Here is a 16,408-nt window from a genome sequence, read left to right on the forward strand (position 1 = left end):
AACTTCCATGATCTATTCGATTTGAAATTGAAATCAAAACCAGACTGGAGACTGGAGAACTGGAGAACTGGAACTGGAAGTTGCCTTGGAAAAAATTAGATTTGCAGAAATCAAATTGGAATCCCTAATTTTTATCGGTCTTACACTTTACTTAAGACTTAAAGAGTTAGGGGGTGGGGGTCCGTCGTAGTTGCATTCACGGTGGTTGTTCGCCGTGGAAATGAACGTTGGGAGTGATGAAGACGACGAAGATGATGCCTTACCAGGACAAGAGCTCAAACATGTCACCCCGTCGAGTTCGAAGCCGCCATTGGCGTCATAGCCGCACAGGCACGGCCGTGGTCGCCGTCTTGGCACTACTCCTATCCACCGCCGCTTGGTTGTCGCTGGTGTTCTCCGGCACCACGACTCGTTGCTGGCACCGGTTTAAGGATTGGGAAAGGAGACCCCAAGCTTTCCCGTGGGGCAGGCGTCGCCAGGATCGTTCTTCATCTATCTTGCGGCCGCCGACCTCGTCACCCCCTCCCCCCTCCGTTTCCCTCCTCCCATTTCCCAGAAATGCCAGCCTTCCTTCTGCAGGGGAGGAATTGTCTCTGAGGCACATCGTCTTCGGCATAGCTGGTTCATCGCATCTCTGGAAAAGGCGGAAGGAGTTAGTGAGGCTGTGGTGGCGTCCAAAAGACATGCGCGGGCACGTTTGGTTAGAAGAGCGAGTGAGTCCCGAGGAAGGAGATGATTCTTTGCCTGCCATCATGGTTTCCGAGGACATCTCTCGTTTCCGATACACCAATCCCACTGGCCACCCTTCGGGACTGCGGATCTCTCGGATTCTCTCGGAGTCCTTCCGCCTTGGACTGCCCGATGTGCGCTGGTTTGTCCTGGGCGATGATGATACCATTTTCAATGCCGATAACCTTGTTACTGTTCTCAACAAGTACGATCCATCTGAGATGGTTTACATCGGTGGCCCATCTGAGAGTCATTCTGCCAATTCCTATTTCAGTTATTCTATGGCCTTTGGCGGTGGAGGAATTGCTATAAGTCACCCACTGGCCGAGGCACTCTCCAAGATTCAAGATGGGTGTCTAGACAGATATCCAAAGCTTTATGGAAGCGATGATCGACTCCATGCCTGCATTACAGAATTGGGCGTTCCTCTGACCAGAGAGCATGGCTTTCACCAGGTGATTCTTGCTTTCTCAGCCCCTTTCTCCTTGAAAAAAAAGGCAAAAAAAAAAATCATTTATTTGCATTGTAATGATAACTAAGAGTTGCAGGCCTTTGGTTTGTTTATGACAGTGGGATATTAGGGGTAACGCACATGGTCTTTTATCCTCTCATCCGATTGCACCATTTGTCTCAATTCACCATGTTGAAGCGGTTGACCCTTTTTACCCCGGCTTGAGCTCTCTGGAGAGTCTCAAACGTTTTACCAGAGCCATGAAGGTTGATCCAGGGAGCTTCTTGCAGAGATCCATTTGTTATGATCACACTCGACATTTAACTTTTTCTGTCTCACTTGGTTATGTTGTTCAAGTTTTCCCACACATTGTTCTCCCCCGTGAATTGGAGCGGTCAGAGCAAACTTATTCTGCTTGGAATAGAATTAATCATAGAAATGAATTTGACTTCGACACCAGAGACCCATACAGATCTGTTTGTAAAAAGCCAATCCTCTTTTTCTTGAAAGATGTAGGAAGAGAAGGTAATGCTACTTTGGGTTCATATGAACGGGCCAGAGGAAAAGATGATTTGAAAAGGAAAGTTTTCTGTTTTCCGCAAATGCGTCCACTGCGCTATGTGCAACATATCCAGGTGTTGGGGTATCCACTGAGCAAGAATTGGCATTTGGTGTGTTTCTTTCTGTCAATTTGTTTGCAAATATTTTAATGTAGTGTGTACTATTGGGTTATCTGTTGAAATTTTCAGAGATCTTTTGGGCCCTGTTTTAGCTTTTAAAACATTGAATGTTCTTGAACAGGTTCCACGTAGGCTATGTTGCAGACTAAATCAGACAAGCAGTGAACTCCTTAAATTAACTGTTGGGCAGTGTGAGAAAGGATCCTTCAGTTCTTTTAATTGATTCTGTCTGAATGTTGGATGGGGTGGAGGCACATGGCCTACTTGCCCTCATGTTGGTTATGAAGCCGAATTTAGAAGAAGGGCCATTCTATCATGTGCTTTATTTTGTTCAATTGGTTTGACTTCATCCTCCATTCTGTGTCGGTTGTTAATCAACTCTAGTTTGGCCTTTTGAAGACCCATATTCACAGACTATGGATATTTGGTGGTGCTGAATTCACACAGTTGAGTTGAAGACTGTCACAGAGATTTTACACTTGGGGGATCATATTCTTTGCCTTTGCATTGCATCAGAAGGTAATTTACCAAAAACCGATAACTGATATTTTGAATTGCTAATGAAGTGAGAGAAAGTTATAACTGTACTACTAGTTTGAAATGATAAAGTTAGCTATGCTTACTTCTCTCTTTGTATCTTTTTTGATCAAATAGGAAAAATCACAATTAATTAGAACACTTACCTAAGTTTACATTTCCAGTATTTGACATGATAGTTGAAATAATGGTGAGTGATATAGTTTTCAGCGAGCAGATCATCGTTTTTAGGATAAATAAGAGTTCCTTTGGATAAGTAGCAGCTAAAATACACTTGTGGAAAGATGATGCTTCAAACAAAACCAAATTCCTCCTTGATGGAAATTCATCATCATGATTAATTTTATTATCAAATTAAAAGCAACTTTAAAGTGATGATTTAGGTTCATGATTTTGATATTTCCTGAAATTAAAAATGAAATGAAAGAGGGAAGGAGTTCAAGGAGGGAGATGGGAAACTTAATTATTTTGTTAAAAGGGAACCTTGATAGATAGCTTAACTTAATAAAGGCAAATCTCAACTACCTAAGGTTTGGTTGCCTGCATGAATCCTTTTTACCATATAGCTCTAAGCCATTGAAGAGAGAGAAAAGAAAACCTTGGTCAGGTTTTCGCTGGGAAATAAACTTGGTTATCTGCTGATAGACCTTGTCAGTCACTTAAATACCACAAAATGATAACACTTACTAGCCATAAAAGTTCTTATTCTAGGAGTAATTCTAAAGATCTGATGGAAAAATATTTCATAAAGGCACAAGTAAATGTTAAAATGCTTGAATCTAAACTGGAAACTCTAAAAACTAAGCACCTGCTTGCTAGCATTTTGTACATTTTGCAATTATGAGACTTTTGTCCTAATTTTTAGGGCTATTATATACTTGTAAAGCAGTTAAAGATAAGCTTGAATGTGGTATAAGCCTATTCAATCAAGTTGGTTTTAGAGCTACCCCTAGGATGTAGCTCAGTGGCAGTGCCCTCTGTCAATGAACCAGAGGTCCCAATTAGAGCTATACAATCAAGTGAAGTTGGTTTTAGAGCTCTACAATCAAGTCATCTCTTTCTATCCTCTTTCACTCTCTTTTACCCAATTTTATTTGCTGTCTTACAAGCCTGAAAATAAAATAAAAAATAAAGTCGTCACTCTTCCTCCACTCTCTCTTATACGATTTTATCCCTTTTCATCCTCCTTCACTCTCTTTTATCCAATTTTATTTCCATCTGTTACAAACAAAACAAAAAAAGAGAATTTGGTTTTAGAGCTCCAATCAAGTTGTAGCTTTTCATTCTCCACTCTCTTTTACCCAATTTTAGGATGCCTTACAAGCCCCAATGCTGTCTCAGCTCTCTAAAAGTCATTCCTACTCCATGTGTCACAATCATTGCGACTCCAAACAACCTTTTGTGCTTGTGGAGTGTGGACTCATTTTCTGCTTCTCAACTGTTTTTCAGCCAGTGACTTGGATCATGGAACTTTATAGCTAGTTTGCCTTACTGAAAAAAAAAAATAAAGAGTGCAATTTTGAATAAAATGTTGTGCACTCACTTTTGGCCTTTCAAGCTTTTTCAACTGTTTTTCACCAGTGGCTTGGATCATGGAACACTAAAGTTAATTTCTCTTACTGCAAAATTATGTTTTTTAAGGTATTTAGATCTAATATCAAATACTATAAAGTGTGATACATCAAACAAGGAGGCTGAGAACTGTGGAAAATTACTTGTAGTCTTTCATCACAAGTAAACAAAAAAACTATGGCCTCCAATAAATATCAGTTTTGTATCAGTGTATAATACAATGGAAAGGCTCCAAATAGATTTTCTAATGGGGAATGGGAGGAAGGCCGAAGGCAAGAAGACCATTTGGTGAAAAGGTCTACAAAGTGTGCTAGTAAGAATTTAAGGGCATAGTTGTTAAACTCATAAAACATATTGTCTATCGTTTTTCTATTTTTCTGTTTTGTCTATCTTTTTCCATTTTTCTATTATTGTAAGTGTTTTGATCGTAGGATTTAAAGAGTGAAACTACATCTAACCATATGGAAATATTGAACACTTGAGTTTTGAAAAATTCAATTTAACAAAGTATGAGTTTCAGTTATAGGTTCATTACAAAATCCCCAAAAATATACTTTTTAAATTTTTATATTTAAATTCCAAAATCTAACCATGCTTATGTACTTATATGTAATGTTGATATATATATATATATATATGTGTGTGTGTGTGTTTATATGTCATTTTCAAAGTTCCAACTTTTTATGATCATCTTCATTCATTCCCTACTAAAAAAAATCCCAAAAAAAAAGAAAAAAAGAAAAAGAAAAAAAGAAAACCAAAAACCAAAAACCAAAAACCAAAAGCCAATCACTATCATTTTCAATACAACATTCAAACCATCCAAATGAAAATTCTGAACTATTCATTGTAAGAATAAATTTACTTAACTTCCAATATGATTTTTGACAACAAGAATGTAGCATTTTATGTTAAATTATTTTATCTCTACTTCCTTTTTATGATCAATTTCTAACCTTTCTATATATTTATGCAATTAATATAATATTTTTTTTAATACAAAATTTTGGATTTGATTTTTCTTAAAAATTATGAAAAATAGTTGAAGATGTATGTATCATTATATTGTTGTATCACATATTGTATTGTGTATCATAAGATATGTGCAAGAAAGGTTGCATATTGTCATATGTATCGATTTCCATTAAAATATATTGTATCGTTGTAACATATCATATATGGTGAATTTTTAACAACTATGGTTAAGGGGTTTAGGGATCAATATTTTGCTTATTCTGAGTTGTGTTTTGTTAGGAACGTGGGTTTGGAGGTTCGCTTATGGAAAAAAGATCATGGAGGAGAGTGATGGTGGCTAACTTCAGGGTTATAGAAGAGGGATTAGGGTATTAAGGAATAAGCACTCTCTTGGTTGTGAGTTTTGGAGGCTGTTAAGAGAGGTTGGGATGCTTATTCATGGTTTCAATGGCATCTCAGTTGGGAATGAACAAAGGACTAAGTTTTGGTTTGACATTAGGTGTGGGGGAAGGGTGCTCGAAGACCAGTTCCTGGAATTTTTTTGTCTTGGCATCCTGGAGGGAGGCATTAGTAGTAGATGTTAATGTTTGTAAGGTGGGAAATGCTATTGGAATCGAAGTTCTCATTGATCTTCCATCATTGGGAACTAAGAGTCTCTGGCTTCCTTTTGTGGCTCGCATTTGCAGGTGTTGTCTCAAGGAGGAGACTGAGGATTACATGTTGCAGGAGGCCTCTAGAAGTTGGTGTTCTTGGTTAAATCTTCTTCAAAGGTGCTTTTGCTGCATTCTTCCTCTCACTCATACATATATCCTTGATATGGGGCTCTTGTCCACATCCAGGATCAGCTGTGTGGAAAGACATTCTTACCATTGATCATTTGATGTGGAAGTGGTGGATTATGGTTAATTAGTGTTTTGTTTTTTCTTTTTCTTTTTCTTTTTGGAAAACTTTGTGAGTAGTCTATCAATCATATTCTCCCAAACTATGTGGTGGGTACACTTTAAGCACTAATCTTCTTGATATTCAGCATATCTTGAGTGCTTCCTCATATTGTGAAGAGCTCTTGGTCAGTCAGACAGGTGCAACTTTGTGGGAGGAAACACACTGGCGGATTTGGAGAACTGCTTCCCTTTGCCTTTTTTAGTGCAGGCCAAGGTGCATTTTTTGAGGGACCAGATCTATCAGGCTTAAATGTTAAAAATTCCTTTCTCTGTTCTCTTGGTCCCATGGGTCCCTAGGTGAGGGTGGCTGATCCTTGTTTATTTAATTTCATGTTGTGGTTGGCCTGAGGCACTGTGAAGTCTCATGCCTACTCCCTCTAGTTCTTTCTTTTCTCACCTGTTAGGCTTGCCTTTGGATGCTTTCTGTGTTCTGGGTTCTTCCCTTTGACTCTTTTGTATAAATAACTTCCTATAAAAGAACATCATCTACATGCCAAAATTATCTGTTTCTGTTATTCACCTGCTAGGTGCTTCCCTTTGACTCTTTTTTATGAATTCTATAAAAGAACACCATCTCTGTGCCAAAATTATCTGTGTTGTTTCATTTAAAAATTTCCATATTCACCCTTCAGACAATCTTGTTTGTGCTTTCTGTTGATTTCCTGGCAGAGAAACTACATGATGGATTCTGACCACAAAATCATGAACCCTAACAAGCAAATCAAGTCATTGTCTTTCTTCATAAAAAAATGCGATAAGGCTTGTTGCCTCATTTAATATTTCTGTCCCTTCCTCTTTTCCTGCAATACTTAATTTTTAAAATTAAGTCCAAGAAATGATAAAGCAAGAGGAAACTGTTAAAATCAAGATCTTACATGGTTCAATGGATTACATTGAAGGAACAGAATCTAATTTCACTAGTGTCATACTTTTGAGGGCTGGCCTAACATTTACATGCAACAGACAGCCAAAAAGAAGTGCCTCTACAGGGAAAACAAACAAAGAAAAGAAAGGAAGAAAGAAAAAGATTTCACAAGTCTCAAACTTGAGGAAGTTGAGGATTGGAATCGTAACTTATAACTAACTTGACTGCTATATGTAGTGCATTGATCTCTTGGTTTAGCTCATCATAAATTTAGGAGTTTTAGATAATATGATTGATATATCTTCATTTCTCTCCTTTTATACTCTCAGTTTGAGTCCAAGACAAGTTTATGATTGCTGTTTGGGTACATACTCTTCCATGTTTGGGAAAGGCAACATCCCTGACCTTAATATTATCTCTTTCTTTGGTTTTAATTAGTAACATTCAAAAAGCTATGAACTGTGGTGGATTATGTGGCATTTTATCCCTCTTATTTTGTATTTCAGGATCTTGTGACAATGTGGACAATTGCAATGGTAGTGAGAGGGTTGTTCTCTACCTGCTGGGTGCATATTGGTGGAACTAGTACCCAGGCCCAGGCCGTAAAGTTCCTTGGCAGTAGTATAATAGCAGTTGATCACTTGGCTTGTCAGAGACATCCTCATCTTCTGTCAAAGAGATTGTTTCTTAGTTAGCTTGTGAAGATCCTTTTGTTCTAAAAGTTTGTAGACATGTTTATCTTTAGAGTATGAACAGAAACACACCATTTCCTATTACCATTGTTCAGTAAAATGTTTGGGTCCAACACATACTATGTTCCTCCTTGATCTATACGAAGTTTGTTGCATTTGTTGATGATTTCTCTTAGGTATAAGTTTAACTATTGAAAGGAAAAAATGACAGTTTTCTCCTTTTCCTTTAATAAAATGGTGGCACTCAATATGATGCAAGGATTAGGATCTTGCAGTTTTAGCATAGTGGAGAATGAATGGGAGGTTTCCTTCTTTATTCATTGGGCATAGCTTTAATCATCAAACTCTCCTAGTTGCCCCACAAAAGACTAGACCAGACAGTGAAATTGCTATTATTTGAAAATGGTCGGAGACTTATCATTTTCCACTTATGTTTTTCATCATCTTGGTCAGACAATGCACTTACTGCTACTAATCTAATGAATAGTCTGCATTCTTGTGAGTATATGAAAAAACCCTTCATAACGTCATCTACCCTACCATATAGATATTTGCAACTTCTACAAGGGTTTTTTAGCTGCTTCATGTTTATTCATTTTTTATGTTCATGGTTCATTAGAAGCAAAGTTTTGGATCCCAAGGCATTGGATGCATTTTGTTGGTTATTCTCCATTTTTTTTTTGTGGATAGGCTTTGTTAGTTTTCTCCTTATAGAGGCTAGAAGGAGGCTCTCTTGCTCAAGGACCCTTCTTCATTTGGATGATAATTTTATGAGATCTTTCCTTGTATTGCTCAAGGACTCTTCTCTTTAGAGAGTGTATGGGAAGAAGAGTTTCCTTCTCTTCTTAATGCTCTATTACTAGCTCTCATTTCCAATTTCGTCATCTAAATATCACTAGGTGGGGGAGGACAGGGAACAGCACTAGTCTTGTTGGAAGAAGATCCACTAGTACTATTGGAGGAAGATCACAACCACCATTCACCAGTGAAAAAATTTCTCTTGATCTTTAGTTCCTATGAGCCGTATATATAGTATCTTGTTTATTATTGTCTTTAATTCATGTCCCACAATACGAAAAATAGCGTATCTCAATTTTGATTGAAGAGGGCCAACCTGTTAGCTTGGGTGGGTACATAACAAAATAAGGTTTAGATTTAATATACAATTTCAATTGTGATGAGCAAAATGATCTTCTTAGATGAAGAAGAAGCTATATGAGAAGAAACTTAAAAGGTCTCAATGAAAGCAAAGGAAAACTTGTTGATGACTTGAATTGGATGTTGATGTGATAAGCAAAATATTTATTTATTTTTTTATCAAAATAAATATGTTTTAAAAGCTAAGCATTTTTGGAAAAAAAAAAAAAAGAATGAAGTCTTTAAAAGACTTTTTTAGAAACTCGATCAATTTATACATTATTGATGATTTTAATGGCAAATGAGATAGATTTTTTAAGGATAAAAAGAAAAAAATAATAATCATATTTTGACATGTTTTCCATCATTAAAAATTGTCTTTCAATCATATTTTGTGTTGTTAACTTGACCAAAACAATCAATCGTCAATCGAGTTACCTTAGTAGTGTTTATCGATTGTTCTATCAATTGACCAAGGGTCACTTGGAAATGCTAATGGTTGGTGATTGGTTGGACGATTGATTGGATGAGAGAAAGATGCGTCTAACCATTAATTTCTTCTTCTTTTTTTTCACAAAATATTATGAATATAAATATTAAAACTCATTGATGATAGATTAACACCTTGCAAATTACTAATACTTTGAGTCCAAACTTTTCCTAAGCATTTGCTCTGTATCAAACCAAAACTTGCACATTTTTTTATTGTACTCGAGTTTAAGTCCATTTTACCTTATATATCTACTCTTCAAAAGGAGCTTTTTGTTTCTATCTGTTTTTGTATCCTTGAGAAAATCTTGTGAGAATCTTATGAAGGTTGTGAAGCAATTATAAAGGCGTGAGGATAACACCAAAAACTTGTAGAGGTTCCTTGGAACTGGAAAACTAGGTGTACATTGAAAAATTCTTTGTTTTGAAGGATCCTTGGTATAATGGAACATTTTAAGATTTACATTGAAGCTTGAGATTGTGGATGTAGGTGAGGCTACATTGAACCATGTTAAATTCCGTTGTTTATATTCTCTTTCCTTACCTCTTTATTGTATTTTTATTATTGTTATGATTTTTAGTTTGTATTTTTATTGCATATAATTTTACGAATTGACAAAATTTTTTTTAGAATGATCATCATCTGATTCACCTCCTCTTGGATAATTATCATAGGTTTGTTTTACTAAACTTCATAAGATCTTTAGTAACAAGTAAAGTGACACACCAAAAAAGAAAAAAAAACTTTAGTAAAAATGATGGCAAGTTATAGAATGGTAATGGGTTTTGAAATGACAATAAAAGAAATGTGGCAGAAGGAGAGTAATGTAGAAGATGAGAATGGAAAGATATCACATGAAATCACTAGATTAATCAAATATAATTTAAAATCATGTAAGTTATATTTAGTTATAAGAAAGTACTAAAGAAAGAAAAAAAATATTAAAGAAAAATATTTTTTCATGTTGATTTTATTATGAAAAATGTAAAAGAAAATAAAACATTAATTAAATACTTATATATTTTAAAATTATTTAATATTTATATAGAAAAGAAAAATAAAAGTGAATTGAGTTTTAAGTAGTATATAAAAATAATTATCGATTTTAATTTTTAAAATTTTTTTTTCACATTTTATTTTTTATTTTTTCATTTTCTCTCAAATTTTGTGAGAACTAAACATAGCTTATACTACAGTACATGTAAAAAAACGAGGACGTTTAAATGGAGACGGTCATTATCGATAACACAAATTAAATAAATGAAGGTTGTAATAAAAAAAGGAATCTTATGAAGCAATTTTTTTTTTTTTTAAATCAAAATTCATAGGAGAGTAGTTAGTGCCAAAAAATGATTAAAGAAAAGGAAGGGCGTTTTGAGCCTTTTTCTTACCAGAATTCAAGGCGACTTTAGCATAAAAAGTAGGGAAATTGAGAAAGGATAGGAATAAGTCAACACGTTTTTACAGGCACCGCACCAACTCAACACATTTGTACTTTGATTGCAAATCACAACAACCTTGTATCATTTTTTTAGTAGTAGGATAGGAATAAGTCGACCATAATTATATCAGTGGAGGAGTATACTAGTGCACGTTCTTGTTTCCTAAGTTTATTAAGTTAATGAACAAATGGACAAAACAACATCAGTCCTAAAATAGTACTGAGGACTATTCGACCAATCAATTTAGTATCATTACTCACTATTGTGTAAGAAGCCTCCTCTAGCATGGGTTATGCCACATCAATTTAGTAAATCACTTTTGTGACAGTAGTATCTAATACATTTATTCATCGAGGATACTTTGTAGACCAATCACACGCTCTTTAGCCATCAAATGTGAGCTAAGCAATGTCACGAAGGTTGATTTTGTTGTGATAAAACCCTTAAAAATATGACATAATATAACAAAATATAATTTTATTATTATATTTATATGTTATGATTTTTTGTTTTTGTTTTATCTTTGATTGAAATTTTAATTTTATGAACATTCACGTTTATATCACTTATATTGTATATGACTTAAGTGCATAAAGAGTTGTATAGAAAATCCAAATTATATGTTTATTGCAAGATGATAAATTATTCATAGTCGATTAATGAAATAAGATAATCCATATAAAACTGTGGTACACTACCTCATAGTTTGAAAGGTAACCTATCTTGGCCATTGAAATGAATTTTCCATGTTCAGTGTTGTAATGTGCATGGTTACACATTGAAATGATCTATGGTAAATCATGACATTGACGATAAGATAATCATGATTCACCAAGGTACTATGATACATGTGTTCTCAATCTTGAGAGAATATTAAATTAATTAGTATTGAAGTTTTCAATGACTTAGACTTATGGATAATATCATAAGGTGATCGTATACTTCTTATGAATTATGTTATTGTTGATTAAGACATGTTACAACAGGTGGTATTCTTAAGACAGATACCATGATATTTTATGAGATTAAGACAATATGTTTTATTAGATGGTCCTAAGCACATGTAATCATAAAATTTGTAATCATAATAATTTTTTCAATAGAATTTGACATATGTTTTTAGAGAGTTAGAGTATGTCAATTGATCACATAATAGGAGGATTTGAGACTTAAATATTATAGAAGTAATTTTGAGAGATTGATAACATTACTTTGTTAGATTATAAATATCAGTTCATGAGGAACTTGCATATAGTCATTAGTAGGTCATGAACCTGAACTTTATATTTTGATTTAATATTATAGAATACTGAAGTGCAATTGACTCTTTATAGTGAGATAATGAGTTAATTTCAAAATTAGATTATGAGAGAATTAGTATTTTCCTATAGGTTTTAATAGTCCAAACTCGAACATATATCCCTTGGTAACATTTTTTTATAGAGATATTTGAGTTTTTTATTTATATGTAAGCATAAAGATGTTTCGGTAAAAACATAAGGTTGCACAAGAACTTATAAATGGTTTTTTTGAACGGGGTTAATTAATTAATTAAAGTCTAATATGAATTAAAGACCTAGTAAGCCACCTTAAGTGACTCCAATCCAAAATAGGCTTAAATTACTTAAGCCTATGGGTAAGTTCATATAAATCCTCTTAGGGGTTTCGGGCTTGGAATTTAACTCATTCTATCCTCTTGAAGAAGAGAACCCTAACCTCTATTCCCAAGTGAGAATTCAATCATTCTTAAGTGCCAAGATCTAGCTAGAAGAGAGTTATCGGATGGATAGAAGATCGCGAGGATTTCTAAATTTGTACCATCCTCTTCTCTAACTAGAAATTGTCCGGAAACAATTAGATCAAAGGTAAAATTTTTGAGGTTCTAGGAGTTGTTTTGAAGCTGTATAAATGGGAAACTACAATAAGAATACTATAAAACAATACCCAGCATATTGCCTTTGAGAGACTTTCTTTTCAAAGAGGTGTCAGGTAGTGAAGAGCCATGTTATATAGTGTTCTTACCATACATTCTCTCAATTAATTTAATAAAAAGTCTTCTGTTAACTTGGTTCACTCTAAAAGTCTAGAATAAGTGACCTAAACCAGGAGAATTCCTTAAGAAATCGATTTACTCTCCAGGGCAGTTATACTTCTTCTTGATAACTATTCTAATATTAGTACTTTCGGTGCTGATACAAATTCAATGGAATAACAGTCCTAATGTCAAGCCAAAAAAAAAAAAAAGAAAAGGGAAAAAAGAAAGAAGAAAAAAAGATTCTAGCGCACACAAAGGAACCAATCATACATGCATGGTCACTGGGAAAAGAAAAGGACAAGAACATTTTTTCAGGCATGCCCAGAAGTCAAACTAGCACATTGGGCTAAATTGAACGTTACTCTTACCCTAGAGAAGTGGGAGATTTTAGTGCCACAATACAAAGAAATGAAGGCATTTAAGAGAAATATATTGGTGGTTGCGTGATTTGACCTGTGGAAGGAAAATAAAATGAATTGGGTCCGTGGGAGTGTTCAAGGTTGACAAGCATCCTGATGGCATAGCCACCTTGCTTGCAGGATCCATCAAACAAATCCGCGCATCTTAAAAAGAATTGCCATTCCTTGCATTCAAAATCATAAGAGCTAGCGTGCCAATGAATGAAGTTTCCCACCCTTGCTGAAATATTCCATCTTCCCCGTTACAAGCCCATGTTATTTCTTAAGTTTTACAAGTAAGCTTTACCATAATGGGGATAAGGATGGAGATGGGGGCTGGGGTCTGGGGACTGAATGGAACTCTTTTCTGTCATGACTACAAATAATACTATATCAACATCAAGAGTTATGAGCATCTGTGGCAACAGTTGCAACTACTTGTTCAAGCTTACATCCTCCATAAAGTTCCTTATCATCAGCTTGGGTTGTTGTTTTCCTTTCTCTCTTGGGGTAGATGCCACATCCACGATTTAGTTTAGCCAAGCACACACCACTCTGTGTTTCTTATTTTTTATCTATTCAATGCTTAATGTGACTGGCTACTCTGACTGATCTACTCACGAGGAAGGAGATTTTCTAATGCAAGAGCGAGAGATAGGATTAGCAGAGCCCTCAGATGAACAGAATGGTGGCCCTCCCGGAGCTTGTTGAAGATGCAGGCCATAGAAAGATGTGGGAAATGATGACTCTTAAATATTATATGTGGGCATAATGGCCCCAGGGAGAACAGGTTTAAATATTATATGTGGAAGTGATTTCATAGTCCCAGGGTGGGAGGGAGAAAGGGGTCCGTGATGTTTTCAGTGAGCCGGAGATGGGTCTGAGAAACTGAGACTTCCAACTCGGCAAACCGGGCCAAACCATGGAAGACTCCCCCTTTCTTCTATGATTCTTAGATATCATGGAATTGTTTGATAAATGCTTCTCTTTTTGGGTCATCAGGACTCAGGGATAAGGGTAACCACATCGAATAACTACATAACAAAGCAGAAGTGTCATACCTTATCTTTACTTATGGGCATTGGAAATCCAAAGCTACCTTTTGTATGAAGCCTTTTTCTTTTCTTTTCTTGTCTTGGTTGTGTAGGATATCTTATTGGGTATTCAATAGGGGGATACAGATAATAAATAGGTGTTTTTTTATTTGATGGAATGGGTTGGGTTGGATTGGGTTTACGGAGAGGATGAGGGTAAATGCTGAAAATTGATGGCTGCAATGTTTGGACGGAGTAGAGAGGATGGGTCCTTAATTCATGAGGTGTGGGCCTTTTGCTGGGTGTAGATTGAAAATGAAGTTACACATTTACACTACTACTAGCACTAACAGTCCACTACTCTTTTGGAGCCATGGATTGGAGGGCATGGACCCATCTTGATTTGGGCCCTCTGAATAAGGATACCCTCTTCCCTCTTCCCTTTCTTCCCTCTTCCCTCTTCCCTCTTCCCTCTACTAGTTGACCAAACCAGGCTTAAATTTGGAATTCATCAGTGGGTCCCTTACCCCCCTCTCCCCAATTTGATCTTCCTTCATCAACTCCCTTTCTTTTGATAATAATGAAGATTACGAATAAAACTAGTAAAGAAAAAAAAAAAATATGCAGGACAAATGGATCACACCTTAACCATAAACTCACCCTTGCCCTTACCCTCACCCTCACCCTTCATATGCCCCACATTTGTCAAGACAGCTCACTCAATTACAAACCCAATAATTTCTTTGGAGTTTTGGATGCCTCCTACCCCTATATTTTATGTATATACACATGTATGTGTATTGATGAGGAGGTGAAAGGTCAACCTACACCTATCAATTCCTTTGGCTGTTCCCCTTATGATACAAAATGATGGAGTTTTTCTAATCCACCCTCAATAAATTCCTTATTCTCAATTTTATTCATTTAAATTAAGGTAAATAAGCATATAATAATACAGTTTGGGGCCATGACCCCCTTTGCCCCACTGGCACATCTGCCCATACTGGAACACTCTGGATACATGGGAGCTCCTTAATTTATTTTTAAATTAATTCATTTATTTCCTTCCTTCACTTCATGTGCTTTTGAATACATCATGGATGTTTTAATTGAATTCACCAATCAAAGTGGGGCAACTGTGAGGACTCCACAACTTATGTCACCACATGTAACATTTCAATGTAACCCAATATACGTATATGTTTGGTTCCAAGAAGCCAAAAAAAAAAAAAAAGAAAGATTTTTTCTTGTATAGTTTGCCAAAATAATTATTTAATTTAAGAAAAAATAAGTTAAATAAGTTAAATAAATATAAAAAGTAATTTATTAATTTAAAATTTTTTTTCCTTTCCCATTTTCTCCCAAAATTTTCAAACTTAAAATAGAAAAAAATCGGGTTTTTGGATAATATTTTTAAATTTTTTATATGGTTTTTAAAAATAATTATAGGAATATAAAAATAATTATTTAAAATATATTTAAATTTTTATAATATTTTTTCCACTTTAAAAATAGTTTTTGGTAGAAGGCAAGAGAGTTAAACTTGGAGCACACACTTGACACCATCCTAACCAAGCAAGTAAGTTGGCATGCAATGCGTTCACCTTCTTCTTCTTCTTCTTCTTCTTCTTCATTTTTTTTTAAATAAATTTATTTTTCATTATTATTCCAAAAAAAAAAGAAAAATAATAAATAAAAAAGGAAAAAACCTATTCTAAACAACCAGAAAAAAACGAGAATGAATTCAAGAAGAAATGATTTTGAGAGGAGCAGCGTGTACGAGACTTTGTCCATTTATCCACTCCTTTTTCACGTGAAATTATTAGAATTATCTCTCCTTAATGGTACGGAGGAAAATAATAATTACTAATAAGTAGAGGAAAATTATAAGAGGAAACGATGGTAGTAGCGTATACGAAACAGAAACAGAAAGAGAAAGAAAAGGGGATTAGAGTTTGGAAGGAGCAAGTAAATAGTGAATAGAAGAAAAGGAGAGGAGGAGGCGTAAATGAGGTGGTAAGAAGTGAATAATCAGAAGAAAAGCGATGAATAATGAAGCATGTGCACCGATTATTTGGGGGGCGTGGGCGTGGGTGGGGATGATGGATTGATGCCTGATTGCCTGGCAGTTGGGGTTTTTACAAATCCGGGAGAAACGCCACGCACGTTCTACCACCTCATCTCTGGGCCCCACACTACAGCTGTACCAATGTGTTCTTGTCTCCCTCTCCCTTCTCTCCCTTCCCCACACTTTAGCCTTTTTTATTTTTCTCCCCCTTCTCCCCATGCTCCTCCCCCTCCCCCTCCCCCTCCCCCTCCTCCTCCAATCCCTTCCCACTACTCAAATTATTCTTATACATGTACTACTCGTATGCATTTAATTTAACCCAAAAAAACAGAAAGAGAGAAAGAGAGAAAGAAAGAAGGAAG

The 16,408-nt window shown here is 35.4% G+C and overlaps 1 protein-coding gene across 5 annotated transcripts; it reads left to right on the forward strand.

The window, feature by feature from the left end:
- Positions 1 to 7,605, forward strand: LOC117907035. 5 transcript variants are annotated; one of them, XM_034820383.1, is made up of 5 exons: positions 1 to 1,184; positions 1,300 to 1,851; positions 1,982 to 2,379; positions 5,224 to 6,182; positions 7,257 to 7,605. In XM_034820383.1, the coding sequence occupies exons 1-3, from the start codon at positions 237 to 239 to the stop codon at positions 2,081 to 2,083; spliced, it is 1,602 nt and encodes a 533-aa protein (XP_034676274.1). In that variant the 5' UTR covers positions 1 to 236; the 3' UTR covers positions 2,084 to 2,379; positions 5,224 to 6,182; positions 7,257 to 7,605. The 5 variants fall into 5 exon arrangements, with proteins under 5 accessions (XP_034676274.1, XP_034676281.1, XP_034676291.1 ...); XM_034820390.1 differs by having other exon boundaries at positions 5,224 to 5,714; XM_034820400.1 differs by lacking the exon at positions 7,257 to 7,605 and having other exon boundaries at positions 5,224 to 5,538; positions 5,631 to 6,404.
- The last annotated feature ends 8,803 nt before the right edge of the window (positions 7,606 to 16,408 follow it).

Source organism: Vitis riparia, chromosome 2 (genome assembly GCF_004353265.1).
Source record: "Vitis riparia cultivar Riparia Gloire de Montpellier isolate 1030 chromosome 2, EGFV_Vit.rip_1.0, whole genome shotgun sequence".
NCBI lineage: Eukaryota > Viridiplantae > Streptophyta > Magnoliopsida > Vitales > Vitaceae > Vitis > Vitis riparia.